Below are 27,260 nucleotides of genomic sequence, written 5' to 3' on the forward strand. Positions count from 1 at the left end.
GACAGCAAAGTTTTCCAAAGTGGAAACATTTCCAAAATTCTTCAGGATTAACATCTCACAGAAATGTACCTTCAAATTTGTTCAGCCTCTTTGCAACAAGTAGGATGCAGGGTTTGCTAAACTACTGCACAACATCTTCAGTGGATTTTTCTTTGTTACCTTATCCTCACAAGAGTCACGTAACCTGATCCTGATTTCTTTTTGGACCCTGTGAAGAAAAATCACCACCTCCTGACAGCATCCAAGCACAGTTAGCATCGACAGGGCATTTACATTACATTGTGGAAAAAAGATGCAATGTCAGGTAATTCAGGGAGATTCACTGCTCGAGTTCCTCTCAGCTCAGAAGATGAGGGCAGAGGAGGAGAAAAAAATAAAAAGAGAGAGAGAGGGGAGGGTTTGAGGGGGCAGGCGTACTGTGTCGGGAGATTTAACCGCTGCCCCCGTGGAACCGCACACGTAGCTCACACACACAAAAAAAAAACCAAAAAAGAAAACCTCCAACATTCCTGCTGCCGTCCAGCCGAGGTTACATAACACACCGTTGTCTCACTCCCCCTCCATCCACCGGTTGCAGCAAACATGTTTGTGTGGCCCCCTGCATCAAGCTTGACAGTCAGCCCCCCTCCCTCGCTCCGTCACGTCCGCATCCCTAAAAATGGAACCTTGCCATTGCAATGAGCGCATTGTTTGTTTGTGCCGGGGAGAAAGAAAACAAAACGCGGCCGTCATGGGAAGAAAACGGAGAATTCACGACTTTAATACATCACCGTTTGGAGCAGTTTAGAGTGGGAGGCTGGTCGTACCGCAGTACCGCATAGCGCCACCGGGGATGCTGGGAAAGACTGATAACCATCGCTCGTGTTAGCCGCAGGGCAACAGAAAATGCTAAATCTTTGGTTTGTGTTGGCACCATCTACTGCCAAGTCGAGTCATTTGCTGTTTCTTCTTTCGACTTCAGGACAGAAAAAAGATTAATTAATCAATTCATCACTCGGAGGGTTTTGGAGTTAGTAGTCCCCCCCAAAAAAAACCCTGTCCTTGGCACATTTGAGCTCAACCATTGCAAATTATTATTATTATTATTATTTTTTTAATTTTGGCCGACAGGAAACAGAAAAAAAAGCGTCTTTTGTCATGTTTGTTCTCAATCGGCAAAAAATAAATCAGCCTTCAAAAACTCAAAAAAAAAAAAAAAAAAAAAAAAAAAATATATATATATATATATATATAAATGAATGGCTGCTGAGAAAACAAGTTATGGCAGAGTGAGGAAAAGTTGCGCGCACACACACACACACACACACACACACACACACACACACACACACAGAGTAAGTAAGCACACCCCTTCCAAGTGTCGGCAATGCACAGGTCCATATAAGGGCATGTTGATGATGTAATGGTCCTGAGCAGCAGCAGCAGCAGCAGCAACAGCAGCAGCACATCCCTTATTGTTTGGTGTGACTGCAGGAATGCCCACATTACAGCTACTAGTGCAGCAGAGTGAGAGCGAGGAGTCCGCAGCACCAGGACTTTGTCCCAGTGAAGCCAGGAGCCATCGCAGTTTATACACAGGTAGGAAAACTTAAGACTTCATCATAGAAAAAGTTTGACCAGCGCCGGTCCGGAGCAGAGGTCCAGGGTCCAGCAGCATCTCTTCACCGACTCGCAGCCGGAGCTTTAGGGAGTGTTAGGGAGTTTGAGGGAGATATATGTCACGACTCTACAGGGTTACACAGCCGACTGCTCACCCATAAGAAAACTTCTTGGGATTTAAAAACCTTTCCGGAAGTTAAACTACTCTGAGATTAGAGAACTCTCCAGCTTTCACTTAAAGGACATTCAAACTTGTTAAAAAGAAAGAAAAGAAACCCAATCTGTCTGACATGTGGACCTGTGCTGCTGCAAACTAATGAATAATTTCATTTTAATTATTTGTCTTTTTAAAAAATGTACTTAGATACTTGGATGTCTGCGAGGCTCAGATTTATGGTCAACAAAAATCTGTGTTTCAAGAAAGTGCTCATTCAAACCGTGAATCATTATTGTCGTCATCCTGCCGGCTGAATCAGTCATCAGCTGACAGGATGATGAGTTGGAAACATCTCAGAATTTTAGTGTTGAAGGACAAGGCAATTTTTTTGTATATCTATACTAATGTCTCCCCCCCCCCCCCGTTAACTCTCATGGCACATCGCCACCCGCGGGAAGTTAATAAATATCAATGAAAGCTGATTGCACTCTGGGCGCTCAGCGGCTCGGGGCCCCTGGAGTGGTCGCAGAGGACTTTAACGTCCGTGACCTGATGACCAGTGGGGCAGCCGAGGCGGGCGAATGAGCCACACTTTCCAGGAGAGAGAGAGAGAGAGAGAGAGAGAGCGAGAGAGAGAGAGAGAGAGAGAGAGAGAGAGAAGGAGCGGGGGGAGGAGGAGTGCGTTGGTTTCAGTCGGCACCGTTTTTAAAAGGCACATTAAGTGCCAGAACCCACCGTAGCACTGAGACCCACCCGACCACTCCCACTTTTTGGGAGCAGAGCGCTCTTACCACCGGGCGTCTATTATGAGGCACATGACATCACTTGGGAAAACAGCGGCGAGCGAGATAAGGGGCTTAAATAAACAGCCATTACAGGAGGAAAGAACAGAAGAAGTTAAGCTCGCGAGTCCGTTGGGCACCTAGCAACCGAAAGTTTTCTGGATAAACAAACCCTCACTATGCTTCTTCTCAACAGATGGTGGGTTTGATAAGGTGGCAAAGCCAGAAATAAAATAAAAAATAGAGCACAAACATACAGAAGCAAGATAATTAGCATGTTTTTCATTTTGCAATTAGTTACTGAAACCCTGACAGCTGTGATGGGTGGAGCTCCAGTTGTATGATTCAGAGAATCATACAGTTAATCAATGAGCAGCAAAAGATGAGTTCCCTTTTTCTTTTTTTTTCGTTGGGGAATTTCTGAGCAGATTTTAAATATGTTTTTTTTTTTTTATTTGAACTTGAACTAGAAAACCCAGACGCATCTGGCCTATTAGAACACTTGAACCTAAGCACGCTAGTATGGCGGCCGGGTTTGGTGGCCGCGCTATCATGCGGTGGTTTATTAGATGGCGTTTATTAACTGGAAACCAGTTAAAGAGTCGTCACAGCAGCCACCACACACACGGCTTGACAGCAGACAGGATGCTCATGTTCCCGCTGCATGATCTTTTTTTTAAAGAGCTTTCACAGCTACTGATGTAAGACACCATCCACGCTGATCCCACCTCATCCCCTCACCCCTCTTCTCCTGCACTTACATCACAGCCCACAGGCTTCATATGGAATTAGGGCTCACTAAGTGTGTGTGTGTGTGTGTGTGTGTGTGTGTGTGTGTGTGTGTGTGTGTGTGTGTGAGTGTGTGTTTAGGGGGAGAGAAGGGATTTCTGTAAACTGCGGCAGTGTAATTGGAAGCAGGGGGGAATTCCTTCACATATATAAGAAAGACCAGAAGGGAGGGAGGGTGGTGGGGGGTGAGGTTGGAGGAAGCCCTTCATTAGAGGATTGTTCCATGCCAGCAGGGCCCTCTGGCTTTGGAGAAAAGCCTGGCAGCTGCACTCGGCCAGCCAGTCTGGGTCCTTAAAGGCAGGGTCGGCAGAATGTGCCAGACCCAATGACCCCGACTTCGCCCGACACGGAACACCACTTAGGTCCTCTAGGTTCACCATTGTCCAGAGTTATTGGCAAGCAGTGACATTTCTGGCCCCCGTTCCCCACTTTAGGATTATCCAGGAGGACCAGTTGGGTCGTAAACAGCGACGGCTCATGAGAACCTTTGACTTTAGGCCTGATCATTTTTTTTGTATTGAAGCTCAACGAGGTGCATTCTGACAAAAAACAACTAGGGAGGAAGGTTTGGAGATTTAGCCGTTGTTTACACTGAGGGCCCAGTTTTTGGCAACACTTGTTTGTCTGTGAACCCAGTCTGGCAACCAGGCAACACCAAAGAATGCGGCAGAGGCCGCAGTTTTTTCAGACTACCAGCAGGCGACCTGCGGGGAGTTGGAGTCATGCTTTCTTTATGATGTGTTGAATTTTCCGTGACACAGAGATTTGGGTCCTTCCTTTGAGAGGCACAACGGTGGTGGTGTTTATGACGTGAGATGGGGGAGGGGGCTAGGGGGAGTGCTGCACAGTTTATTTAGATCCTTTTTTTTAGAGGAAATAAAAGAGTCTCAGTTCACAACTTGCTTTGAAACCTGCCAGTAGGACGTTAAGATATGAACCTGGTCGCTTCACAATGTTTCCGTTTGTGTGTTTGACAGACTGAAGCTGCTCATCGACCAGGAGAAGGCCTATCAAGAGAGGAAGGACGAGGAGAACGGCAAGAAAGTTAGCGGCCTGAAGGAGGAGCTGACCAAACTCAAGTCCTTTGCGTTGATGGTGGTGGACGAGCAGCAACGTCTGGCCGAGCAGCTCCGACAGCAGACGGCCAAGGTGCAGGATCTGAGCGCCACCGCCGCCCAGGCCCACGAGGAGCTGAGCTCAGCGAATGCCCGCCTGCAGGAGGAGGAGCAGAAGGCCCTTCGCCTGGAGGCCCAGCTGAGTCACCAGAACGCCCTGCACCACCAAGACCAGGAGGCCATGACCGCCAAGCTGAGTGGCGAGGACGCCCAGAACCGGCAGCTGCGGCAGAGGCTGTCAGCACTCAGCCGGCAACTGGATGAACTGGAGGAGACCAATAAGACGCTGCGGCGGGCCGAGGAGGAGCTGCAGGAGCTGAGGGACAAGATCAGCCGCGGCGAGTGCGGCAACTCCAGCCTCATGTCCGAGCTGGAGGAGCTGCGCAAGAGGGTGCTGGAGATGGAGGGCAAGGACGAGGAGCTGATCCGCATGGAGGACCACTGCCGGGACCTCAACAAGAAGCTGGAAAAGGAGGCGGTGCAGAGCCGTGGTCTAAAAGCCGAGCTGGACAAGCTGAACCACAGGATCATGGACCTTGAAAAGCTGGAGGACGCCTTCAGCAAGAGCAAGCAGGAGTGTGGCTCGCTCAAGAGCAACCTGGAGAAGGAGAGGACGGTGTCCAAGGTGCTGAGCAGTGAGCTGGAGGTGCTGAATGTCAGGGTAAAGGAGTTGGAGTCTGCCGAGGGCCTGCTGGGCAAGACGGAGCTGGCGCTGAAGGAGGACCTCACCAAGCTCAAGACTCTGACAGTGATGCTGGTGGACGAGAGGAAGGCCATGGCGGAGAAGTTGAAGCAGATGGAGAACAAGGTGCAGAGCAGCACCGGGAAGCTGCAGGCTGAGCAGGACAAGGTCACGTCGGTGACAGAGAAGCTGATTGAGGAGAGCAAGAAGGCGCTGAGGTCAAAGGCCGAGCTGGAAGAGAAGATGCGTGGCGCCACCAAAGATCGAGATGAGCTGAGGGACAAGCTGAGTGATGAGCAGGAGAAGAATGGCGACCTAGAGTCCAAGATCAACATGATGAAGAAGAGGATGCAGGCGCTAGAGAGTGCCGAGCGAGAGCACCAGTGGAACAAGGCCAAGGAGGAGCACATCAAGACCCCTGTGGCCAACCGCTACCAGCAGGAGGACAACAAGGTCAAGGACCTGACGCAGGAGGTGGAGCGGCTGAGGCGCAAGCTGAAGGACATGAAGGTGGCAGAAGGTGACCTCCTGAAGACGGAGGAGTTGGAGTCGCTGGAGAAGCGGTTTGCGATGGAGCAGGATCGGGCCAGAGCGCTGACAGCGGAGCTGGAGATGTCTCGGCGGGAACTCTCAAAGTATCAGCTGGCCGAGAAGAAAGAGTGGAACCAGGAGCACGTGCTGTACAAGCGGCTAAAGGACGAGGAGGCTAAGTCCAGCCACCTAAGCAGGGAGGTGGCCGCTCTGAAGGAGAAGATCCACGAGTACATGGGCACGGAGGAGTCCATGTGCCGTGTCAAGACCGACCACTCCACCCTGCAGCGCAAGCTGACCCTGCAGGAGGTCCGCAACAAGGAGCTGGCCCGGGAGATGGAGACGCTGACCCGGGAGCTGGAGCGCTACCGCCGTTTCAGCAAAAGCCTGCGTCCCGGCATGAACGGCAGGCGCTTCTCAGACCTCCACGTGGCCACCAAGGAGGTCCAGACAGAGCCACAGGACTTGGTGTCAGCTGACGGCAGGGCGCTGGTGCCCCTGGAGCGGGCGGTGGTTAACGGGAGGCTGTATGAGGGGGGCGAGGAGGAGAATGCCAACGAGCGGCAGCTGAGCAAGTGTAGCCCGTCTATGCTCAACAACCTCAACAACAACATGAGGCGAGCGCGCGGAGGAGGTGGAGGCGTAGGGACGGCGTTCTTCAAGGGCAAGGACGTTGCCGGTCACCACCACCAGATCAATGGAAAGGTGCCGCCGAGAAACGCGGGCGACATGGTGCTCACCCACAGTCCCGGCCAGCCGCTGCACATTAAGGTCACGCCCGACCACAGCCACAACACGGCCACGCTGGAGATCACCAGCCCCACCACCGCCGAGAGCCCGCAGTCCTTCACCAGCACCGCCGTCATACCCACCAGCGGCGGCGCCGGGGCGGGCAAGCAGAGGATCACCATCATCCAGAACACCTCTGTGTCGCCGCAAAACGCCAAGTCCGTCTCGCCCACGGCCAAGTGCAGAGGAATCCCTGAGGAGTCGTGCTCGCCCGACCGGGCGCTGTCGCCGTTTGCCATGGCAGCGGCGGGGGCATACCCAAGCCGGGCGCTGACGCCGTCGGACTCGTGCGGCTCGGCCACACCCGATCGGGCCATGTCACCCATCCAGATCGTGACGGTCACCACCAGCGGTAGCCCCGAGCGGTGCCAGTCGGCCGAGCCGCTGGAGGTGGTGGGCGGCAGTGGTGGCGGCGGAGGCCACGCCCTCTTCCGAGTGACCCCCGAGAGGCAGAGCGGATGGCAGGTGCAGCGGTCCAACAGTGGCGGCCCCAATGTCATCACCACCGAGGACAACAAGATCCACATCCACCTGGGGGGCCCGTTCGTCCAGAGCATCAGCCCCGCCACTTCCTCCCCCTCCTCCTGCCACCAGGGGGAGCAAAGGGCGCCGGTGCTGACCAATGGCACCTCGCCCACGGTCAGAGGCAACGGCAAAATCACCAGCAGCATCATGATTAAGCCCGCCTCCACGCCCCTCCCCCGGCCATCACAGATTACAGTAAGTAGCGCCTCCAATTGACCAATAACCACCAACCCTGAGACCCCGCCCCCAACCCTCTCGCCCATCCACCCACCCACCCGTTCATCCATCCCACCCTCCATTAACTGACTCCCGCCTGTGCGACCTTGCCTCCGACCTTCACCCACGTACCTTGTGTGTGTGTGTGTCGTCAAGATTTAACTGGAGTTTTGAATGTTTTATATATATATTCTTTGCGTCTGTGTGACCCATTGAAACATGTTGTGTTGTATTGTTGTTGTTGTTTGCCTGCATGAGAAGAAGAAGAAACAAAACAAGAGAGAAAAAAAAGTTTGAAAGCGCTAGATTAGAATCTTGAACTGAACTTGACGTTAACGCCTGGGTTTTTTTTCTTTTCTTTTTGACCAAAAGTGCACTTACTGTATTTGTACTCGGCCACCTGCGGCCTGTTTTGCCATGTAGTTGTGCCTATTCACACCGATGTATTGTGCCAGTTTTTCTCATATCATTAACCACACACATACACACACCATGCATTAATTGGGTTTTCTGAGAATTAAAGTGTGCAAAATGCAAAGAGTTTTACCTTTTTTTTTGTCATGTAATTCACTCCCCTCCCGGTTTGTCTCACATTGCACAGCATGTTTTCAATGTGAAGGTGGAAAAAAAATAATCAATGGCTCTGCAGCAAAGATGCAAAGTTGAGTTTCATTTTTTTGTTGGTGCATGCAGAGGAACTTTTTGGATTTTGATTGACTTGACTTGATTAACATGTTTGCACAAACTCACCACATCACAGAGGTGTGTGTGTGTGTGTGTGTGTGTGTGTGTGTGTGTAACATTGTTTTAACTCACAGCGACAGCGACTCTGTGATGTTGCCGTGGAAGCTAAAACAGGCTACGACTAGCGTCTATAGAAATCACAGAAGATTTAAAGCTGGACAATCTAGGAGAAGACTAATGGCCGTCCTGCTCAGAGGGGAACTGTGTGTAATTATCAGATCGGGCGCCATCATTACACTCGGCCGCTGTTCCGCCCGCCCAGCCAAAAAAGCCTTAATCGCCCGGCATTCGCCCAAGCAATGCTCTAAGAATTGATAATAATTGCACTGCATACGATATGTAGGACAAGGAAAATCCCCCTTCTATTCTCCCTCTTGAAAAAATGAATCACGTACGCTCACATGAATCATGTGCGCAAACGTCACAATGTTCCATTGTGCATCTGCACTCAAGATTTGTGTGTCCATCTGTTTGTGTGTGTGTGTGTGTGTGTGTGTGTGTGTGTGTGTGTGTGTATGTGTGTGTGTGTGTGTGTGCTTCTTTGGGGTACCGCAGTGGAAACTTGACTACTTTGATGCCGGCAGGAAAGATGATGATGGACGTGGTGAAAGGGAAGTTCAATACCGTTAACACAACACAACGCTGTCATATAGAGGAATTGTGCCGATGTGCAAAGTCGCTAACAGATCAAAACAGGACAAACAACTCAAAATCCAGCACAATTAGCCAGGAACGCTAAATGGCTGTAGAAGTTCATAAAACTTATCTTCAACGGATCGTACTTCACCAGGATACTCAAACATTCCCGCCTCATTTTTCTAAAAGGTTAGCCGAGCATGGATATATTACACACACACACACACACACACACACACACACACACACACACACACACACACACACACACACGCACACACACACTGACAAGTCATTCACACAAGGGAAGACAACTGGTGCTGAGAGTCAAACTTGGAACTCAGTCATCGCCATTCTCAGACGCTGAGAAACCCTCCCCCCCCACCCCCCGGCTTTACAGCGAGAAGACGATTAAAAATCTGGCCATCAAACTGAACAAATAAGGCTGGCTGGGAAGGAGGCACAGCTGGCGGCGGTGGTGGCGCCATCATCAGGCCACGGTGCAGAGAGCGAGCAGCTGCACCAGGCAAAAAAAAGCATCCAGGCAAAAAAAAACAAAAAACAAACAGCTGGAGAAGCTGTCTGCAGATCTCAGCCGCGCTCCCTGACTCACGTCAGGCTGGGCCGAGTCATCGTGAGGCAGCCCAGCGAGCTCGTCCGCAACAGAGCCGGGCATTCTGGGTAAAACAGACATAGACAGGGCCGGTGCTGCAGGGAGATGAAGGTCTTTATCTCGGCAGGAGGAGCCGGAGCTGTAATCAGTCACTCAGTGTGGCTCTCTGATTAACTGCAGCCTGGGTTTTGTGTGTGTGTGTGTGTGTGTGTGTGTGTGTGGATGAAGTGCAGAAGAAACACACTCACTCACTCAGAAAATCACACTGCGGCGGTGTGATTTTTCTTTAAACAATTGGCTACTGGTGTGAAAGTCGCGGCGTGCCAGAAATGACAAGTGGTATCAGGCCTGCAGGAGGATTTCCTGCTGCGACAACAACAACAATCTGCTTCACCTTGAAACTGAGAACAGCCTGAACACAAAAGGCTGCAGGCAGGCAGACAGTCTGTGCTGTGCTGTGCTGTGCTGTGCTGTGTGTGTGTGTGTGTGTGTGTGTGTGTGTGGGAGAGAGAGAGCAGAGAGGGGGGCCGGGGCTCTCTCACACCAAAACAAACGGTGTGTTTGTTTGCCGTGGAAACAGCCGAGAGGAAGCAGTGGACTTGACTCCTGCTGCTACGGCAGCTTTCTTTAAAAACTTTCCTTCCACGTCAAACCGACGGTGCCACTGCCGTGACACCGAGCCCGCACAGATTATCTGGCCCATTAATTCTGAGACAAATCCTCCAGGATGATGAGTGAAGGTTTTTGTGTTGTTGCCGAGCAGAATAAACCCCAGCCGGGTGTGATGCAACTTGTTGAAAAGGCCTCGACCGGCAGCGGCGTTGGGCCCTCAGAGGTCAAAGAGGTCACCGCGCTTCGGGGACTTTGGGGCATCAGAACACGAGAACGAGAACATCAGGATGATAAATGAGGAAAAGTTTTAGCCCCCAAATGTCGAGCAAGGAAAAAGATTGGAAGACATAACTATATATATATATATATATATATATATATATATATATATATAAATAAAAAAAAGGGTGTCTGTCACGTTTCTTTTCAACACTGTCACACTTCATCTGTCTGTCAGGTCAGGAGCCAGGAGGTGAACAGGCAAACTGTGATGCAGCCAAACACGCTACAGCACCAGGAAACACGCTACACTGTTGAAAAACAAACCAGTAACAAACCAGCAATTCAAAAACCAACCATAAACATATGTAAAAAATGTTAAAAACTGAGTTTGTTTAAAGTGAGTGCAAAAAGAACGATGATAATCACAATGATGAAGTGATATTAAATGTGAATTAATGCAAATCTTAGCCCATCACAGCCTGTCCCCTAAAAAAAGGAATTTTAACGAAAATATTAATTAGAGTATTACATTTAAAACATTATATGTATAATGCAGTTTCATTTTGAATAATAATAAATTATGAATAAAAATAAACAATATATAAGAAATATACAATATATAGTCATTAATTACATACAATGTAAACATAATAGTTTATTTATTATTATTATTACTACTACTACTACGACTACTACTACTACTACCACTAATAATAATAATAATAATAATAATAATAATAATAATAATAATAATAATAATAATAATAATAATAATAATAAATGACAATTGAGCTTTATTCTGAATTGCTCCATTTATGAAACTGTTACTTTACTCAATGAATTCAATACAACATGGACTAAACCATTATTTTGGTAATTTTTTTCCGTCACTATTCCTCACCCAAGTCATGTGATATAAATCCTGATACGTGTCAAAATAACAGAACAGGGAAGCAGCAGCCTTCAGCCACCTTTAGATGATAATGTGTCTCCATCTAGTGGTAAACGTCTTGTACTGCACCAGCAGATCACCAGCTGGAAAAAGCTCCTAATTTCGCTGCATGAAAATATATTTGTATGACGTTTTCTTTCACTGCACCATACTCACCAGTATACAACTATTTTAACTACTTTCTGTCTTTTATTATTATTCAAAGATTCCTCTCGAAGCATTCCGACGGCCGGGGCCCACCCGAATCCCCAAACCGAAGGGCTGCAGCCTCCAGAAAGGAATCAACGGCACGGTGTCCGGCAAGACAAACGCATCAGCTGGCGGCGAAGCTCCGGTGCACAACAACAACCCTCACCTGGCCAACCGCAGGCTGTGACATCATCAAGCCCCGCCCCCTCTCTCCAGTAGGTGGAGACTAGCTCCCAGAAAGCAGGAAATTGTTAGACTTGACTGGCTGGGACTCGCCCGAGATTCACCGTCTGTGTGTTTTAGCTGTAAATAAATACGAGGCGCCGCCTAGTGTTGGTCGCCTGACGTTGCAATCACGAGTCCGACTAGAGTTAAAGCGTCGATGTTTGTGTCGACCCCCACCCCGCCACCCCCGCCGGATGGTTTTTCAGAACACGTGGCAATAATGTAAATAGGTGTATAAGTCGTCGTAGTGTTGATCTTCCTCTCCTCCTCTGTTTTTTTTTTTGTTTGTTTTTTTGATTATCAATAAAGAATTTTTGTACTTGGAAAAAAGGAGAAATGTCTCTTTTTTTGATGACGGCTTGAAAAGGTGCAAATTCCAAATGAAAGTTGCAGTGGACAGTCAGAATTTAGAAAAGTAGACAAAAATAAAGAGTCTTTTTTGTGTTAAATTGCAGTAGACTTTAATACCAGCTATGACACTTTAACTGGAGAAACAATATGAGCAAACATTTCAAACACAACAACATGATCGTGGTCCCTCTGGGAGTACAGACGTATGACTGTGGTTATACATTTTTTTGTGTGCAGGAAATAGATTTTTTATGCTGTAGATGCACTAGTTTAGTTTTATATATTCGTAACAAGGATATAAAAACATTATTAAAACCAGACATTAGCAGACACACACCGACTGTTTAGTTGGTTGCAAATTAAAAAAAGAAATAATGATAAAATGAAAAACTGTGCATACTTCTACAGGAAGTGATACTTTCGGAGCAGCAGTAGTGTTTTTTTTTAGTATTAACTAAAAAAGGTCAAAATAGTCACACCTAGTCAAACATCCTCTGAATGGCGCCGTCATTGATGAGCGCTCAGCGACGAGTGGATGGCCGAGCGCAGCGCAGACAGGAAGTGCTCTCTCTCCTCAGCTCGCAGCGCCGCACAGACCCAGGAGCGGCGGGCGCCGTCCAGGACGAAGGCATGGCTCACGTCTGCAGTGACACACACACACACCTCTGAGTTTTCCCTAGACCTGTGTGTGTGTGTGTGTGTGTGTGTGTGTGTGTGTGTGCGTGTGCGTGTGTGCGTGTGCGTGTGTGTGTGTGTGTGCGTGTGTGTGTGTGTGTGTGTGCGTGTGTATGTGTGTGCGTGTGCGTGCGTGCATGAACTCACAGCGAGTGTGTGTCAGCTCCCTGGCCGACAGGCAGGTCAGGGCCACCGAGGCCAGGAAGGTGTGTGTGTCGCGGTGGGCCAGGCTAAAAGGAGTGTGTCGCACGGTGCGCCGCGTCAGCACCAGAGCGTCGCTGAACAGGAAGAGGCCGAGGTCACACACCTCCTCGAACACCCTGAGAGTGAGTAAGTAGGTGGCCGTTAGTTTTAAAAGTGAAAAAAATGAAAAAATGACTTAAAGCTCTTCAAAACACCTCTACTATGTTTCTAGATGATCAGTACTAAAAATCCATCCATCCTTCAATTACATCGGCTCTTCTTACCACACCTGCTATCTGCTGCGGCACATAATGGTCAGGCTGCTTCATAAGAAGTGCTTTGTCATCATCTAGTGGTCAGTTGTGTGTATTGCACCATCTGCTCAAAACTGAGAGGAGACCTATTGTGCGTTTCCTCTTTTCTGACCAATCACAGCGGAGTGAGCTGGTGAGTAAACAGACAGCAAAGCGAGAGACACAGATCTACACGCTGCTCTGGAGGGGCCAGAAATCAAATACAAAGGCCCGGAAATGAGTATCAGAAAAGAGTATCATAGGTCCCCTTGAAACAAAAAACTCATTTTTAAAAAAATAACAAAATAATAAATCACCAACTGTTGAGGTTTGTTCTGGTCACCTGAGCGACTCTGGAATCTCATTGTCGGGGCTCCTGAGCAGAACGGCTTCCTGGGTCATGATGAGCTGCCGGTTGCCTTCACTCAGGGCCTGAACACGCACGCACGCACGCACGCACGCACGCACGCACGCACGCACGCACGCACGCACGCACACACACACACACACACACACACACACACTAAAATGTTGACTTGGTGTCCTGCTGTTCCCGTTTATGAGGTGTGTTTGTGTGTGTGTGTGTGTGTGTGTGTCTGTCTGTCTTACAGGACATCCTCTGATCTGCCGCTGTGTTTCCTCCAGCAGTTCGTCTCTCTCAGAGTTTCGCTTCAACTGTAGAAGAAGCAGAATATTTGGGTATAAAATAAAATAAAACACACACACACAAACACTCAGGGGCAGAACCTCAAAGAACGGCGCGCAGCAGTAAAATGCGTCACGTTTTGCAGCAAGATTGCGGCTGCAATCTGCGCCACAGATGCGGGTATCCACAAAGGTTTTTGCGCTAAGGACATGCAGGCGCAAACACGCCCACGAATGCGGCACCTGAAACAGGTGCGAATGTTGTGGTCTGGCAACCTGAGAGCAGTTTGCACCAAAGGTTGTTGGTGAGTGCGTGTGTTTGGTTTGTGTTCATGGATGCACGGAAAAGAAAACAAAAATGTTCAGATGGTGAGCCGGCTGCCCTCGCTGCTGAAGCAACGAGCTACGTAGCTCTGCTAGGATAAACGCTCCTGTGCTCCTGGCATTACGATGCCTCCTCCGTCTACCAAGACTGCTGCCATAATGAAAGAAAGTCAAGACGCAAGACGCGTTAGTCACCAACACCTGAGGACCATTTGTATTTTCCATAGCCTATCTAAAATACTGCCATATATACTGTAGTCTATGCCTATCTATATATAAGATTTGGGGAGCTATATATATATATCTCAGGCTTTTCAGAGAGGAAAGTTTCACTCAGAAGCCAGAAACACTTTGACAGACAGAAGCTGCGCCTGGTTCTGGCTGGCGGTGTCTCCGTCTGTCAAACTGTTTGAATGAGGCATATTTGCATAGAAGGGGGTGTGTCCTTTTGCGCGTCATGACTCATTTAAATACATTCAAATGAGTCTGGCGCAATCCTGCTACCTGCGCCTCGGCGCATTTCCCGCCCATTTTCACGTTTGCGTCCTCTCTGTGGATCGGAATCACCGTTTTTGGTGCCGGGCAATCGCTTTGTGGCTCTACCCCTCAATCTGCTATTTGACTGTGATTGTGTGTGCGTGAGTTGTACCTTGTGCACAGACTCTCTGAGCCTCAGCATAGCTTCCAGGGCGGAGGACAGGTGTGTGTGGTCGGGGTGACCGGGGTGTGTGTGCACCTGCAGCGCCTGCAGCAGGGTGACGTATTCCTGGACCCTCCAGGCCGGACACAGCAGCAGCTCCTGCAGACTGCACAAAGCACAACAAAACCCTTCATGAATTCAAAGACAGCACAAATGTGTATGTGTGTGATTGCATGAGTGAGTGTGTGTGTGTCTGTGTGTGAGACATTGCCTCATGGTGTGTGTAGCCAGTGTCCTGTCAACCCTCTTGAGAAAAGCTCGGAACAGCGGCTTCGCCTCTCTGCACTGAAAATAACAACCAGTTGTTTGAAGGATAGTGCAGCAGTGTGTATGTGTGTTTGTGTGTCCGTATGTGTGTGTGAACCTTGTCGACCGTGTGCAGGGCCGTGCTGTAGTTGTTGAGGTAGTTGCTGTAGACCGGCAGTCTGGAGCACAGCTTGACAAACACGTCTCCCACGCAGCCGTCGGGGCTCCAGCGCTGCAGCCGAGCCTCCAGGTCGACCAGGAACAGCCTGCAGAGGAAAGTCAGGCACGTTCACACACACACATGCTGCAGGACAGGTGAGTGTGAGTGAGTGTGCGCCCACCTGTTGAGCTCCAGCAACTGCTCCACGGGGCTGAGGATGAGTTGGAGGTCGGTGAAGCTCAGGATTGCTCTGTTGGAGGCCAGAGCTGCTGCCAGGGGCTCCTGGTAGACCTTCAGCATGGTGGAGGGACAGGAAGTGGTGGTGGTGGTGGTGGTCAATGGTCTCAGGCAGACAGACAGACAGACAGACAGACGTACCTTCAGCACAGCGCCCAGTCTGGCCAGGTAAACACTCTCGCTGTGGTGCAGCTCTTTGACTAGGGCTCCTCTCCAGTCCACCACCATCTGCACACACACACAAGCTCAGGACTCAACTGTGTTGACCAAATGTCAGTACAGACAGATACACACACACACACACACACACACACACACACACACACACACACACCTGAGGCAGCTCAGGGATCCTGCAGAGATCTCCCTCAGAAGGTGGTGGCTCCGATCGTTCCTCTGGCCAGCGAGTCAGGAAGGTGGCCAGGAACTGCAGAGGTCTGGCCTGAAGGTGGGAGAACATCATGATGAACTTTGACCTTTCTGCTCCTGTTCCTGTTGGAAGTTCTCACCTCCTCCTGTCGGTTCAGAGCAGCCAGTCCCTGGGCGAGGGCTTGAGTGACGTTGGCGGACACGCGCGGCTCCTCCAGGCCAATTTTCTCCAACAGAAAACGACCTGAATCATCAGAATTAAGAGATTCATCAGCAGCAGAATCATCTGAAGCCACCATCATAACTGAGCTCTCTCTCTCACACACACACACACACACACACACACACACACACACACACACACACACTCACACACACACACACACACACACACACACACACCATACCGAGGGCTCGGCCCCTGGCCAGGAGGCCGACGCCCTGCAGCCGGGGCCCCAGCTGGGGCCTCAGCTCCCCCAGGGCCTCCTCCATCCACTGGGCCTGTCTGCACCAGGCCTGCAGGACGCCGTCCCATATATAGCGCACCGCCGGTGCCGTCACTAAGTGCGGATTGGCAGGTCCGACACGCATGCTGCTGTCACACCACTCACCCAGGACTGGGAGGAAAAGATGAGCGTTAAACATAGCACATGGACATCTCAGTTTCATCACTAGTTTTTTGCAGACTAGAAGCCTGAACAAAGACAGGACATGAAGGCAGCTAGTCAGCCAAAACCTGCTGACTCACTGTTCTGGAAGCTTCCGGTGGCAAAGCCCAGCGGAGCCCGGACCTGCAGCCCGCTCAGAGTGGAGAGAGTTCTCATCAGAGTCAGACCCGACACTGGAGGAGGAGGGAGAGGAGGAGCGACACCCAGTGGTCACGTAAAGAACTGCAGACAGTGAACATGTCTGATAAGTGTGTTTAAGATGTGGTGCGTGATTACACGAAGCACCCAGCGGGCAAAAGATGTCAACGCCTCCGTCCTCGCCCGGCTCCACCCAGCCGCTGAGTTTTTCCCAGAATTCTCTGTGGTCGGGGGTCAGCAGGGTCCTCTCGGACAGGACGCTGCCTGTGGGAACAGTAGAAAAAATACACAAATAACACAACAGCTGTTTTTTAGACGCAAGGATTCATGTAGGAGACTCATTTTTAAAGGGAAATAAAAACAATGATAATAATTACAGGTTAATGGACACTATATGTATACATATATACAAATAATTAGTACATATAGAAATGAACAAAGCATTAAAGAGATGTATTCAATAATTAGAGGTCATTTACGGATCTGTGGTCCTCACTCTGAAGCACGTGGACGTCCTGCGTCCCTCCAGGGGCCAGGAAGCCCAGCCGCTGCACCGTCCGCCCGCAGAGGGCGCTCTCCGCCTGGGTGAGCAGCGAGGCCAGCGTCTCCCTGTGGTCGTAGAGAACCACCAGCACCGCCGCCTTCACGCCGCCCAGCAGCAGCTGGAAGGAGGAGAGACATCACGGGTGTGTGTGTGTGTGTGTGTTCCTACTTCCTGTTTTCAGATCCCCTCTCCCCCTCCCCCTTTTTTTGGTTGATTTTACCTCGTGGGCAGGGATCCTGTTGGAGACGAGCAGGAGGAGAGGTGGGTGGGGCAGGTGGACCCGGGGGGCGGGGCTTGGAGGTGCAGGGCTGCAGGTGAATGAGGACAAGGCTGGGCTGGCGTGGTTGTGTCTCCTGCTTTCATGGGAACACATGATGGATGAACTCCAGCTGCTGGTTTCGCGGGACAACGACTTCAAATCCACGGCTGTTTTTGCGTTCGTGGAGACGCATCTGAAACCGGCAGACCCGACGCTGGAGGGTTTTTCCGCGTTTCGTGCCGACAGAGACTTCGAGGCAGTAGCGAAGTCGCGTGGAGGTGGATTAATGTTCTTCGTGAACGATCGCTGGTGTTCCGACGTGACAGTGCTGCAACAACACTGTTCCATTGACATTGAAACTCTCTTCATACTCTGTCGCCCATTCTATTCCCCCCGTGAGTTTAACGCGTTCATCCTCGTGTGTGTTTACGTTCCTCCGGATGCTGACGTCACCGCAGCAGTGGACACACTGACCGAACAGCTGTCGGGGGCGGAGCGTACTTACCCGGACAGTTTGGCTGTGGTGCTCGGGGACTTTAACCAGGCTCATCTGAGCAGGGCTCTCCCCAAATACAGACAGCAGGTCACTTGTGCCACTAGGGGAACAAATATTCTGGATCACTGCTACTGCACTATCCGCCAGGCATACCACTCTGTCCCCCGTGCTGCACTGGGCAATGGAGATCACCATCTCATCCATCTGATCCCTCGCTACAGGCAGAGATTAAAAATATCAAAACCTGTGGTGCGGTGCTTCAGAGTGTGGTCCAGTGAGGCGAGTGAGAGACTCTGTGCATGGTTGGAAAATGCGGGCTGTGACCAGGACTTTGTCGGGTGGGCGGGACCTGAGGCTGGAAAGGACCTGGATGAATACACGGACACTGTGACATCATTCATCAGCCTCGGCGAGGAGGTGTGTGTCCCTATCCGCTCCAGGAAGATCTACAACAACGACAAGCCCTGGTTTTCAGCTCATCTCAGGAGGCTGAGGTCGGAGAAGGAGGGGGCCAGGTGTAGCGGTGATGTTGTTTTGTTTAGGCAGGCCAAGTACAGGTTTGCCAAAGCAGTGAGGGAGGCAAAACATCGCTTCTCCGAGAGACTGCGCCAGCAGCTCTCTGAGGGGAACTCCTCCTCGGTCTGGAAAGGCCTGAAGACCATCACCAACTACAAGCCAAGGTCCCCGCAGGCGGCTGACAACCTCCTCCTCGCGAACGAGCTCAATGACTTTTACTGCAGGTTTGAGAAAGAGAGTTCCCCCACCCGCCCTCTCCCTCCAACCCCCCCAGCTACAACCACAACCACTACCCCCATACACTAGGGTGCCCCTCTCCTCCCACCCCACATCCTCCCTCTCTGTTACAGAGAGAGAGGTGAAACTGCTGCTCAGGAGTCAGAACCCCCGGAAGGCGTCTGGCCCGGATTCTGTCTCCCCCTCTGTCTTGAAGCACTGCGCTGAACAGCTCGCCCCGGTGTTTACCAACATCTTCAACACCTCACTGGAGCTGTGTCGTGTCCCAGCATGCTTCAAGGCTTCAACCATCATCCCCGTCCCCAAGAAGGCCAAGGTCACAGGCCTGAATGACTACAGACCCCTGGCCCTGACCTCGGTGGTCATGAAGGTCCTGGAGCGCCTTGTCCTGGCTCACCTGAAGCGCATCACTGATCCTGAACTGGACCTGTTGCAGTTTGCGTACAGAGCAAATAGATCCACGGAGGACGCCGTGAACATGGCTCTGCACCACACCCCAAACCATCTGGACACTGCCGGCAACTATGCCAGGATCTTGTTTGTCGACTTCAGTTTGGCCTTCAACACCATCCTACCATCCACCCTGGAGCACCAGCTGTCCCTGCTGCAAGTACCTGCCTCCACCTGCAGGTGGATTACGGACTTTCTGACCAACAGGTCTCAGCGTGTGAAGCTAGGGAAGAGCATCTCCAGCTCCAGGTCCACCAGCACCGGTTCCCCGCAGGGCTGCGTCCTGTCCCCCCTCCTGTTCTCCCTGTATACCAACACCTGTGTTTCCATCCACCCCTCGGTCAAGCTCCTGAAGTTTGCTGACGACACCACCCTGGTCGGCCTCATCTCCAAGGGGGACGGGTCAGACTACAGGAGGGAGATCGAGCGGCTGCGGAGGTGGTGCAACCACAACAACTTGGAGCTAAATACACGAAAGACAGTGGAGATGGTGGTGGACTTCCGGAGGAGCGCAGCCCCACCCCCTCCCATCATGCTGGAAGGCACCCAGGTGAAGGCCGTAGAGTCCTACAGGTTCCTGGGTATAACCATCTCCCAGGACCTAAAGTGGGAACGTAACATCACGGCCCTCCTGAAAAAGGCCCAGCAGAGGCTGTTCTTCCTTCGGCAGCTGAGGAAATTCAGACTGTCGAGGGATATGATGACCCACTTCTACATGGCCATCATCGAGTCCATCATCACCCACTCCATCATCACCTGGTTCCCCGCTGCAGCTGCTAAGGATCTTGTCAAGCTGCAGCGGGTGATTCGCTCTGCAGAGAGGGTGATTGGCCGTCCCCTGCCCTCCCTAAAGTCCCTGCACGACTCCAGGGCACTGAGGAGGGCGAGGAAGATCATGGCCGACCCCTCCCACCCTGGTCACGGACTCCTCACCTTGCTCCCCTCTGGGAGAAGGATGCGGCTGCTGAAGGCCACTACAACTCGCCATAAACTGAGCTTCTTCCCCTCAGCCGCCAGGCTGCTTAATGACTCTGGCTTCCCCCCCTCTGCCCCTCCAGTGACACCAGCACTCACCACCAGCAGTACATAAATACCTTGCACTAACTAATCCCAACATGCACTTTATCTATATATGTATATTATTATATATATGGTCTTTGTTTACTTCCGCATTGCACTGTGTTGTATGTTTGTTAGTTGATATATATGTGAAAAGAACTGAAATGCACACATGCATTGCCAAAACAAATTCCTACGTGTTTACACAATGGCAAATAAAGAAATCTGAATCTGAATCTGAATAGGCAGGACTGACTACTTGGACAGGGAACTGATTCTCGTGCCTGACGGATGAACCGGTTCGGTCCAAATGTTTCACCTGCCGGGACTCTGGACTCCCTCCAGGCTCCGGGACGCTGCTCTATCCAGGCTCAGACAGGAAGTAGGGAAACCGGCGCTCCTAGGAGGACCAGAGAGTGAAGGCCAAGAGCTGAACATCCCACCAGAGGCAGGCCTCCCCGTCTGGGCGCCGTCACCTCTGGCGCCCCCTAGCTTGGCACTGCTTCCCCACGGCCTCCTGCTCCTCAGCAACTCTCCTGGAGATCAGAATCAGAAACACAAGCGCATGAACATAAATGTGAATGTTTAAAATCTTGGATTACACATTTTTTATTCATATAGATTGCTCTATGTCTATTGTCTTTCAGCTAACTGAAAGTCACTTGAATTTCCCCTTGTGGGGATGAATTGAAGTAACTACAATTCAATAAAATCACATTAATTGCCATTGTCGTACACAAAAAAATTTGGACAGCTACTTATTAAAGATAATAATACTAATAATAATTACAATAGTTAAAAAACCTCAATGTACAGTAAAATATAAAAATAAAAATAGTGAAGCGGATATAAAATGCCCTCGAATAGTGCAAATGGACAGAATGTAAATAGTGCAAATGGACAGAATGTAAACAGTATATAGTTATAAAGTTGAGTGGTTCTCAACCTCTGTGCTGCGGCACATTAGTGTACCGTGAAATAATGCCAGGTGCGGCGTGAGAAATTATCCAGTTTCACTTAATTGGTCAGAAAAAAAATAATATCATTCCATTGTGGAGTGGCTGTGCTTTAAAAATGCATGTAAGCCTCCTCCCAAAATATCAGCTTTGTGTGCATCTAAACAGGCCCAGGTTTCACAGTGAGTGTAGTGAGTATAAATAAATGAATTTATCAAATTAATAAATTAAGAGACTACATTGTCATTATTAGGACATATTATTAAGTCTCATTTTTGGATTTGTGATGTGCCATTGGATTAATTCCACTGTGTAAAATGTGCTGTGGCTCTGAAAGGTTGAAAAACACTGCTCTAACTCACTCTTCTCCTCCTGCAGTTTCTCCCGGATCATCTGCCTGATCCTCCTCTCTTTCCTTCTCTCCTCTGCCTCCTCAGCCGGCCCGGCACTGGCTTGGTTGAGGGTGCCGTAGGTGCGGGCGGCCTCCCGTGGCGTTAGCCAGTCCAGGCTGGCCAGGCAGGAGGCATAGTGGCTCTTCCAGGCTCCAAACTCCTTCTCGGCCGGCACGTAGGGGAGGAACCAGCCCCTCCTGAGGCAGCGGCTGGCCCACACGCAGTCCTGGCACGGGGGGGAAGAGGATGCAAGGCTCGTGAAGAGGGACAGGGGACAGTTAAAGGTCAAAGGTCATCACCACAGACATTCCCTCACCTGCTCGGCGAGGAACCTCCAGTGCCAGCAGACCTGGGCGGCCGAGCAAAGGTCCCTGGGGCTCAGGAAGGACATCACGTAGAGGGACAGGAAGCGAGGCAGCACCGAGGTGAAGTCGACCCGGGTCACTGGTACCGCCTCCATCAGCAGATCCCGACACAGCCTGCACAAATAGTATTGGTTCTTATCGTAGGACAGAATAGTATGCCTTTATTTGTCTCACATTGGGGGAAATTTGCATAATCGCAACAGAATGTTGTGCAAAGAGAAGAAAAACATTGTATGAACAGAAAAGAAATAAACAAAATATTCATAGAGTAAGAAAGGAAAAATAAATATTTATATCTATTTGGACAGTTGGACTATTTACAAATTATTTACAAGTGTTTTATTGCACTTTAATGAAATGTTCACACAAGGCGTAGTGATGGGTGAGGAGCAAAGTCGCTCACTTGAGCTGTGGAACGCTGCAGCGGGCCAACAGGTGGCGCAGCAGGTGTTTCCGCTGCCGGTCGCTCCACAAGTCGAACCAGCGCAGCAGCAGGTTCACCCTCTCCTCGAAGAGCTGGGACAAAGGTCAGGGACTGGGTCAGCTGGGAATAACAGGAAGCTAGCTGATCAACAGCTAAGTTTGTTAGCTGCAGATTCTGCAAATGCGGTCAGCTTCAACATTAAAAAATGAAAAGCAATCGCTATGTGTTGCCTTAAATCGTTTGGTGAATATAGCTGAACACTTTTATATGATCTTATAACAAAATCCCAATCTATTTGACTCCTTTTTCCTGGCACTTCTTTTTTTTTTTTATATGCGTACTGATCTCAACATTACTTTTCATTGAGATATTTCTCAGCTGACTTGACAATGTGACTATTTGCCATTTGTGACTATTTGTGCATTGATTGAATGAAATCCTTTCCTGTTGACATAATGAATGCATTGTGTTATGGTGCTTTTCTTGCGATATGCGTGCAACCTATGGCTCCAACTAATTATGGTGTTGAATCCTCATTTTTTTCCTCCAGCTTCTTGGTAACGTCTGTATGGGAAATAGATATAAGTTGGGGCCAGTGAAATGATTGAATCCAACACTGTTGATAAATGATGATAAATGAGGCCCCTGAACTCTTTGGAGGAGAGGACAACAGCCCAGTTAGTTCTTTAACTCCCAGTGAAACCAGACAAAAAACAAAACAAAACACAGTTGAGTCCTAAAATACGTCACACAAAAGGTCCAAGAGAAGGTTTGGCACCGTGAGGCTCTTAGAGAGAATGAAAGTGACATATTTCACGTTAACTGCGGTCAACAGAACAGCTACAGAAACGGCTAAATAAACTTTATTGCTCTCAGTAAAACCAGGCAAAAAACAACAAGAACAAAAAAAAAAAGCCCAAAACAAAACACAAATAAACAAACGAAGTTACACAACGGTCCAAGAGAAGGTTTAGCTCCTCGATTCGTTCTCTTGGAAATTACGAGGAAAATACTTTCACACAGTGAACCGGAACTAACTTTTACACATTATTATACATTACTCATTTAAAACTTAACAGGACATTCAAGTCAACGTTAGAACAGTGTTCGTGTGTACAATGACTAATTAGCATTACCTGTGCGCTTAATTAAATTAATTCAACGAAACAGGTGCAACAAAGACAAAAAAAACAACAACAACCAACAACTTCAATAGAACTTGGTGCTTTTCTTCGTGTAACCATTTAAAAAAAAAAGAAGAAAAAGAAAGAAGACAAAAAAGAAAGAAGGTTCATTTAAAAACAAAACCAGAATCTTTATCCTTCACCTGCTGGTTGGCTTCCTTGTGGCCGAGGGGCGTCCAGGAACTGAACTGCTTCCCCGAGGGGAGGCTGCACTCTCCGGCCGCGGGCTGGTAGTCCGTCCCGGCGAGCTGCCACCGCTTCACCGAGTGCGGGGCTCCGGCTGACCAGCTCGGCTCCATGCGGGGGAAACTTAGCAAGCCGAAGTTGTTTTATTTATCCCCAAACTGTGACTGTAAGTTTGACTGACTGACTGAACCGATGCGGCTCCACCCCATTCCTCCGGTAGCTATGGGGACGCACCAACAGCAGGATGAGCGCATGCCGATACACAGAAGTCTCATGTATTAATTATTAATGAGATCAACAGCAAACAGTCTAAGCCTGAGTTCAGTGAGACGCTTTTTTTTTTTTAAACAACAAAAAAACAAGTAGAAAGCTGGTATACAATACGGAGCGTTCACATTATGATAAACAGTGAATAATTCCATGTGATACCACAAGGGAGAGGTGCTAGCTAGAGCTTCAAAACAAAGAAATATATTTAAAAAAAAAAAAAAAAAACACTGAAAACGCCCACAAAACATTGACTTTCATATAAAAAAATGGGTTAATACATTGTTACAAAAAACCCAATGTCACAGATATTAATATAGTTTATAGTTGTATATATAGTTTTACAGACAATCAGAGTGTACTTGTGATCATTCAGAAATTTACCAGTGTTTATTACATAATAAGCATATATTTAAAATCTATGCTTGATGATGACAAAAGTTACACACAACACACCTGTGACTTGCATTTCATTATACTATCACAATGGGGGATGTTATAATGTACTCACGCTTCCACACCTACAGCCCCCTCAAATGAAAGAAAATAAGAGCCCAAGATTCAGACAACACATTTATTAGGAATTTTAAAACCACCGGAGAGTTAAAACACATCAGTGTCGCCCCAACTTCCTCCCAGAGATCCTCCGATATTAAAATGTGGCAAAATAAAAGAGTTCACAATCAAAAATGTCATTGAGTGATTATCTTATAAACGCAGCATCAGGAAGAAAAAAAAAATCTAAAACTGACAACTTCCTTGTTGCTTTCAATCTGTTAAAAGATCTGATAAGAGCCGATAAGGCAAAAATGAGTGAAATAAGATTAAGGCATGACTGTGGCGTCACACTATGGTGACGGCGTGCTAGACAGGATATGTGCAAACACACAGATTTAAAGTCTCGGAGGCAAAGATTCATACGTTACAATTTGGTTAAAGACTTTGTCTAATCCTCTAAATCTTAATAACAGGAAAGCAGCTGGAACTCTGAAGTCACACTTGCTTCACTTTGGTTAACGTTAGAGTATTAGTCTAAACTGACAAGTTTTTATCAATTCTAAAGAAACCGTGACTGATGAGCTTATGATTGGAAACGTGCCTCAGTCACGGCGTGGTACAATACGTCTGTCTGGGAAACGCTGGTGAACAGCAAAAAGACCTGCTGTTAAAAACAGAGAAAAGAAAAACCAAACACTTAAATGAAAGTGCGTCAAGCTCGCCCTCCAACATTCCACCTTCAGATGTGGGACACAGTAGACTGCCGGAGTCCATGTCACACGCTGGCCGTCCTGGGGATCTCCTGGGAGTCGGCCAGGTTCAGCTTCTGGCTGGAGGGCGCCGAGAGTCAAGGAGTGACGCGGCGGAAAAATAATGTGAATAAGCTCAGAACGGAATGAGACGGGCGTCAAACATGAGGAGGTTTGTTTCAAATAAGCAGCAGCAAGGATACATGGAAGAACTCAACTCCTCCAGCTGTGGAGACAGAGAACATCACAGACAGGCGAGCATCAGTGTCAAAGCAACCAACTGCCATCTAGTGGCCAACAGAGGGAACGCCACTCGATGGTGATAAATTCACCTTAGCATTTCTTAAACAATGATACTGTTTAACTATCCTTCAGTCAACTCCCCAAAATAAAAAAAGAGGCACCATCTTTTTCTTCCTCCGCTTCCTCCACATTTAATATTGTGTGCTGAAGTCTGGAATTCAGCCCTCTGTGATGTCACAAAGGTCACAATACCTCAGCACACAGATGAGTGAGAGATATCATATGACAAACCAGATAAAATCAGGAATGGCTCTTCTACATTTGAAGGCATTTGGGGGTAAGGGTAGAGGGGGAATTATTTAAAGCTGCGTGATTTCACATCTTTTAAGTTTGAGCCTGTTTAAGCCTCGACAAGCAGCTAATTACACACTTAATCTCTTGGAATGAGCAGCTCAATCCCATCTGAGAAGTCGCGCACATTCGCAACATCGACCCACGGCCACAGGAATGCCTTCACGTATTTAACTTATCTTATATTTTAACAATTTGTTATAAAAAAGAATTCAGAAGGAGAAACAACGGAATGCCGACAGCGAGGCCCTACGTTGAGAAGTAGCTTGTCCATGTTGGTGTCGCATGCCATCTTCCTCTGGTCTTCAGGCATTTCGTCCACCTCACCGTAGAGGTCAAAGTGCAAGCGGGCCAGCTTCTCCTGCATCTCCCTCACATGCTCCATCTGGTCGATTGAGCACTCGTTACCTGGATAGAAATACACACACTAACACTTAGCATACAGCTTGTGGTGACTCCCCCCCCAATGAACTGTGAGGAGTTCCAAACTACCAAACGCCTGTAGTTTCCCTGAGTGGAAGTCGTTGAGGAGGCTCAGCAGGCCGTTCTCCATCTCCTGGACGTCGGACACGTCAGTCAGGAAGGAGTGCTGGACGACGGGCGCCTGAGCCTGGTTCTGGTTCGATTTACCGGCCGAACCCAAGTGATGCCTGGATTTATCCCGAACCCCCCTGGAGGAGAATCAACAGTCTCGCGTGATCACACAGAACAGCCTGGTTATAAACGGTCGGTTTCAACAGTAAGGTGCGCTGGCGGCTCCTACCTCCTGCTCTTGCTCTTTTGGCTGGAGTGAGTGCCCGTGTTGTGGCTGAAGCCCTGGTTCCGTCCGCCGGAGGAGGCGCTCGGCTTCTGGCCGGAGCTCGCAGCGGCAGCCGCAGTCGCCGCCGCCGCCCCGGAGGAGGAGGACGCCGCCTTCGGTACCTTCCTCTTTAGCTTCCGCTCCTCCATGACTTCATGTTACTGGCGACGACTGTGTCAACTACTGGTGACTGTGTCAACTCGACGCGAGCAACTAAACGTCCAGGAACATCGTCTCTGGTCGAGCTGAACTGAGCTAGCCGGGTGTTAGCTTAGCCGCTAGCCGTCACTTCTCGTCGGGATTTTGGGTTAAATACTGGCGACACAGCCGCTGCTGAGACGTCTCACCCCCCCGTTCGTCACACAGCCGCACAATCCACACGGCTTAAATATGCGGGTAACAGGTAATAGGAGACCGAGCTAGCGTTGAAACTACGGGCAGAAGAAAAACTTCCTGTTTTGGTCGGACGCAGCGAAGAAGAAAAGGGCGAGTTCCAATTCTGTACTCACCGATCAGTGAGTTGCATTGTAAAAAGATAACAACATGAAGAAAACCACAAAGTATAACGTAATAATTAAATAGTGATATGAGAAGTTAAATAAAGACGGCTCTTAATAAATGTTAATAAATGTAATTTCGCACCAGGAACAGTTTTTTTGGATTTATTTTACCAGTTGAAACTTTTCGTTCAAAGGGGACGCGTTCCATTTTTTTAGTCACTTCTTGACTTTTTGCGTTGTTCATATTTAACACGAAAAAGTCCAGTATCCATGAAATGATATGACTCCGTCGGTGAAAATGAAATATAAAATGTGTATGTAAATACTTTTGACAATAAATTCACACATTAAAGATTATATTTTCATTTATTACTATTATTATTACTATTATTATTATTATTATTATTATTATTATTAT

The 27,260-nt window shown here is 48.9% G+C and overlaps 4 protein-coding genes and 1 long non-coding RNA gene across 9 annotated transcripts in view; 1 reads left to right on the plus strand and 4 right to left on the minus strand.

Moving 5' to 3' along the window:
• filip1l (filamin A interacting protein 1-like) overlaps window positions 1-11,702 on the plus strand; it is a 38,571-nt gene extending 26,869 nt beyond the window's left edge. The window contains exons 1-3 of one of the 4 annotated variants that reach the window (XM_076048668.1): window positions 1,422-1,578; window positions 4,305-7,164; window positions 11,170-11,702. In XM_076048668.1, the coding sequence (XP_075904783.1) occupies window positions 4,420-7,164; window positions 11,170-11,340 (2,916 nt within the window). In that variant the 5' untranslated portion in view covers window positions 1,422-1,578; window positions 4,305-4,419 and the 3' untranslated portion in view covers window positions 11,341-11,702. Of the gene's footprint in view, window positions 1-1,421; window positions 1,579-4,304; window positions 7,724-10,247; window positions 10,502-11,169 lie in introns of those variants that run through there. The other 3 variants (XM_076048665.1, XM_076048666.1, XM_076048667.1) reach the window with 3 other exon arrangements.
• The window catches only part of LOC142903095 (uncharacterized), a 179,007-nt gene that overhangs the window by 69,157 nt on the left and 82,590 nt on the right, over window positions 1-27,260 (minus strand). The window lies entirely within an intron of this gene.
• Window positions 1-27,260, minus strand: part of LOC142903135 (uncharacterized) — a 143,995-nt gene that overhangs the window by 54,323 nt on the left and 62,412 nt on the right. The window lies entirely within an intron of this gene.
• On the minus strand, window positions 11,814-24,126 carry ect2l (epithelial cell transforming 2 like). Of its 2 annotated transcripts, XM_076048670.1 has the most exons (21): window positions 23,393-24,126; window positions 22,045-22,157; window positions 21,593-21,755; window positions 21,247-21,502; window positions 20,248-20,464; window positions 17,132-17,267; window positions 16,864-17,029; window positions 16,506-16,631; window positions 16,310-16,402; window positions 15,969-16,178; window positions 15,702-15,805; window positions 15,527-15,634; window positions 15,334-15,420; window positions 15,137-15,246; window positions 14,914-15,061; window positions 14,761-14,834; window positions 14,499-14,655; window positions 13,490-13,555; window positions 13,224-13,312; window positions 12,552-12,724; window positions 11,814-12,370 (listed from the first exon to the last, which is right to left on the minus strand). In XM_076048670.1, exons 1-21 carry the CDS (start codon window positions 23,546-23,548, stop codon window positions 12,237-12,239), a joined length of 2,886 nt encoding a protein of 961 aa, XP_075904785.1. In that variant the 5' UTR covers window positions 23,549-24,126; the 3' UTR covers window positions 11,814-12,236. The 2 variants fall into 2 exon arrangements, with proteins under 2 accessions (XP_075904785.1, XP_075904784.1); XM_076048669.1 differs by lacking the exons at window positions 11,814-12,370; window positions 12,552-12,724; window positions 13,224-13,312; window positions 13,490-13,555 and having other exon boundaries at window positions 14,562-14,834; window positions 17,132-17,264.
• On the minus strand, window positions 24,263-27,021 carry ccdc28a (coiled-coil domain containing 28A). Its single transcript, XM_076048672.1, has 5 exons — window positions 26,307-27,021; window positions 26,036-26,214; window positions 25,797-25,951; window positions 25,153-25,175; window positions 24,263-25,030 (listed from the first exon to the last, which is right to left on the minus strand). Exons 1-5 carry the CDS (start codon window positions 26,489-26,491, stop codon window positions 24,976-24,978), a joined length of 597 nt encoding a protein of 198 aa, XP_075904787.1. The 5' UTR covers window positions 26,492-27,021; the 3' UTR covers window positions 24,263-24,975.

Source organism: Nelusetta ayraudi, unplaced genomic scaffold (genome assembly GCF_046127955.1).
Source record: "Nelusetta ayraudi isolate G7.1 ecotype Tasmania unplaced genomic scaffold, CSIRO-AGI_Nayr_v1 ptg000106l, whole genome shotgun sequence".
Lineage (NCBI taxonomy): Eukaryota > Metazoa > Chordata > Actinopteri > Tetraodontiformes > Monacanthidae > Nelusetta > Nelusetta ayraudi.

What these genes read in the sequence shown, in the direction of transcription:
- ect2l (XM_076048670.1), bottom strand. Translation starts at nt 23,548, where the DNA reads ATGGAGCCGAGCTGGTCAGCCGGAGCCCCGCACTCGGTGAAGCGGTGG. An exon ending in CACCGGAAGCTTCCAGAACA is followed by an intron (nt 16,179 to 16,309) that starts GTGAGTCAGCAG and finishes TTTTCCTCCCAG; the next exon opens with TCCTGGGTGAGTGGTGTGAC. An exon ending in GGATCCCTGAGCTGCCTCAG is followed by an intron (nt 15,421 to 15,526) that starts GTGTGTGTGTGT and finishes GTGTGTGTGCAG; the next exon opens with ATGGTGGTGGACTGGAGAGG.
- ccdc28a (XM_076048672.1), bottom strand. Translation starts at nt 26,491, where the DNA reads ATGGAGGAGCGGAAGCTAAAGAGGAAGGTACCGAAGGCGGCGTCCTCC. An exon ending in TGGACAAGCTACTTCTCAAC is followed by an intron (nt 25,176 to 25,796) that starts GTAGGGCCTCGC and finishes CTGTCTCCACAG; the next exon opens with CTGGAGGAGTTGAGTTCTTC. An exon ending in GAGGAGTTGAGTTCTTCCAT is followed by an intron (nt 25,031 to 25,152) that starts GTATCCTTGCTG and finishes GGCGCCCTCCAG; the next exon opens with CCAGAAGCTGAACCTGGCCG.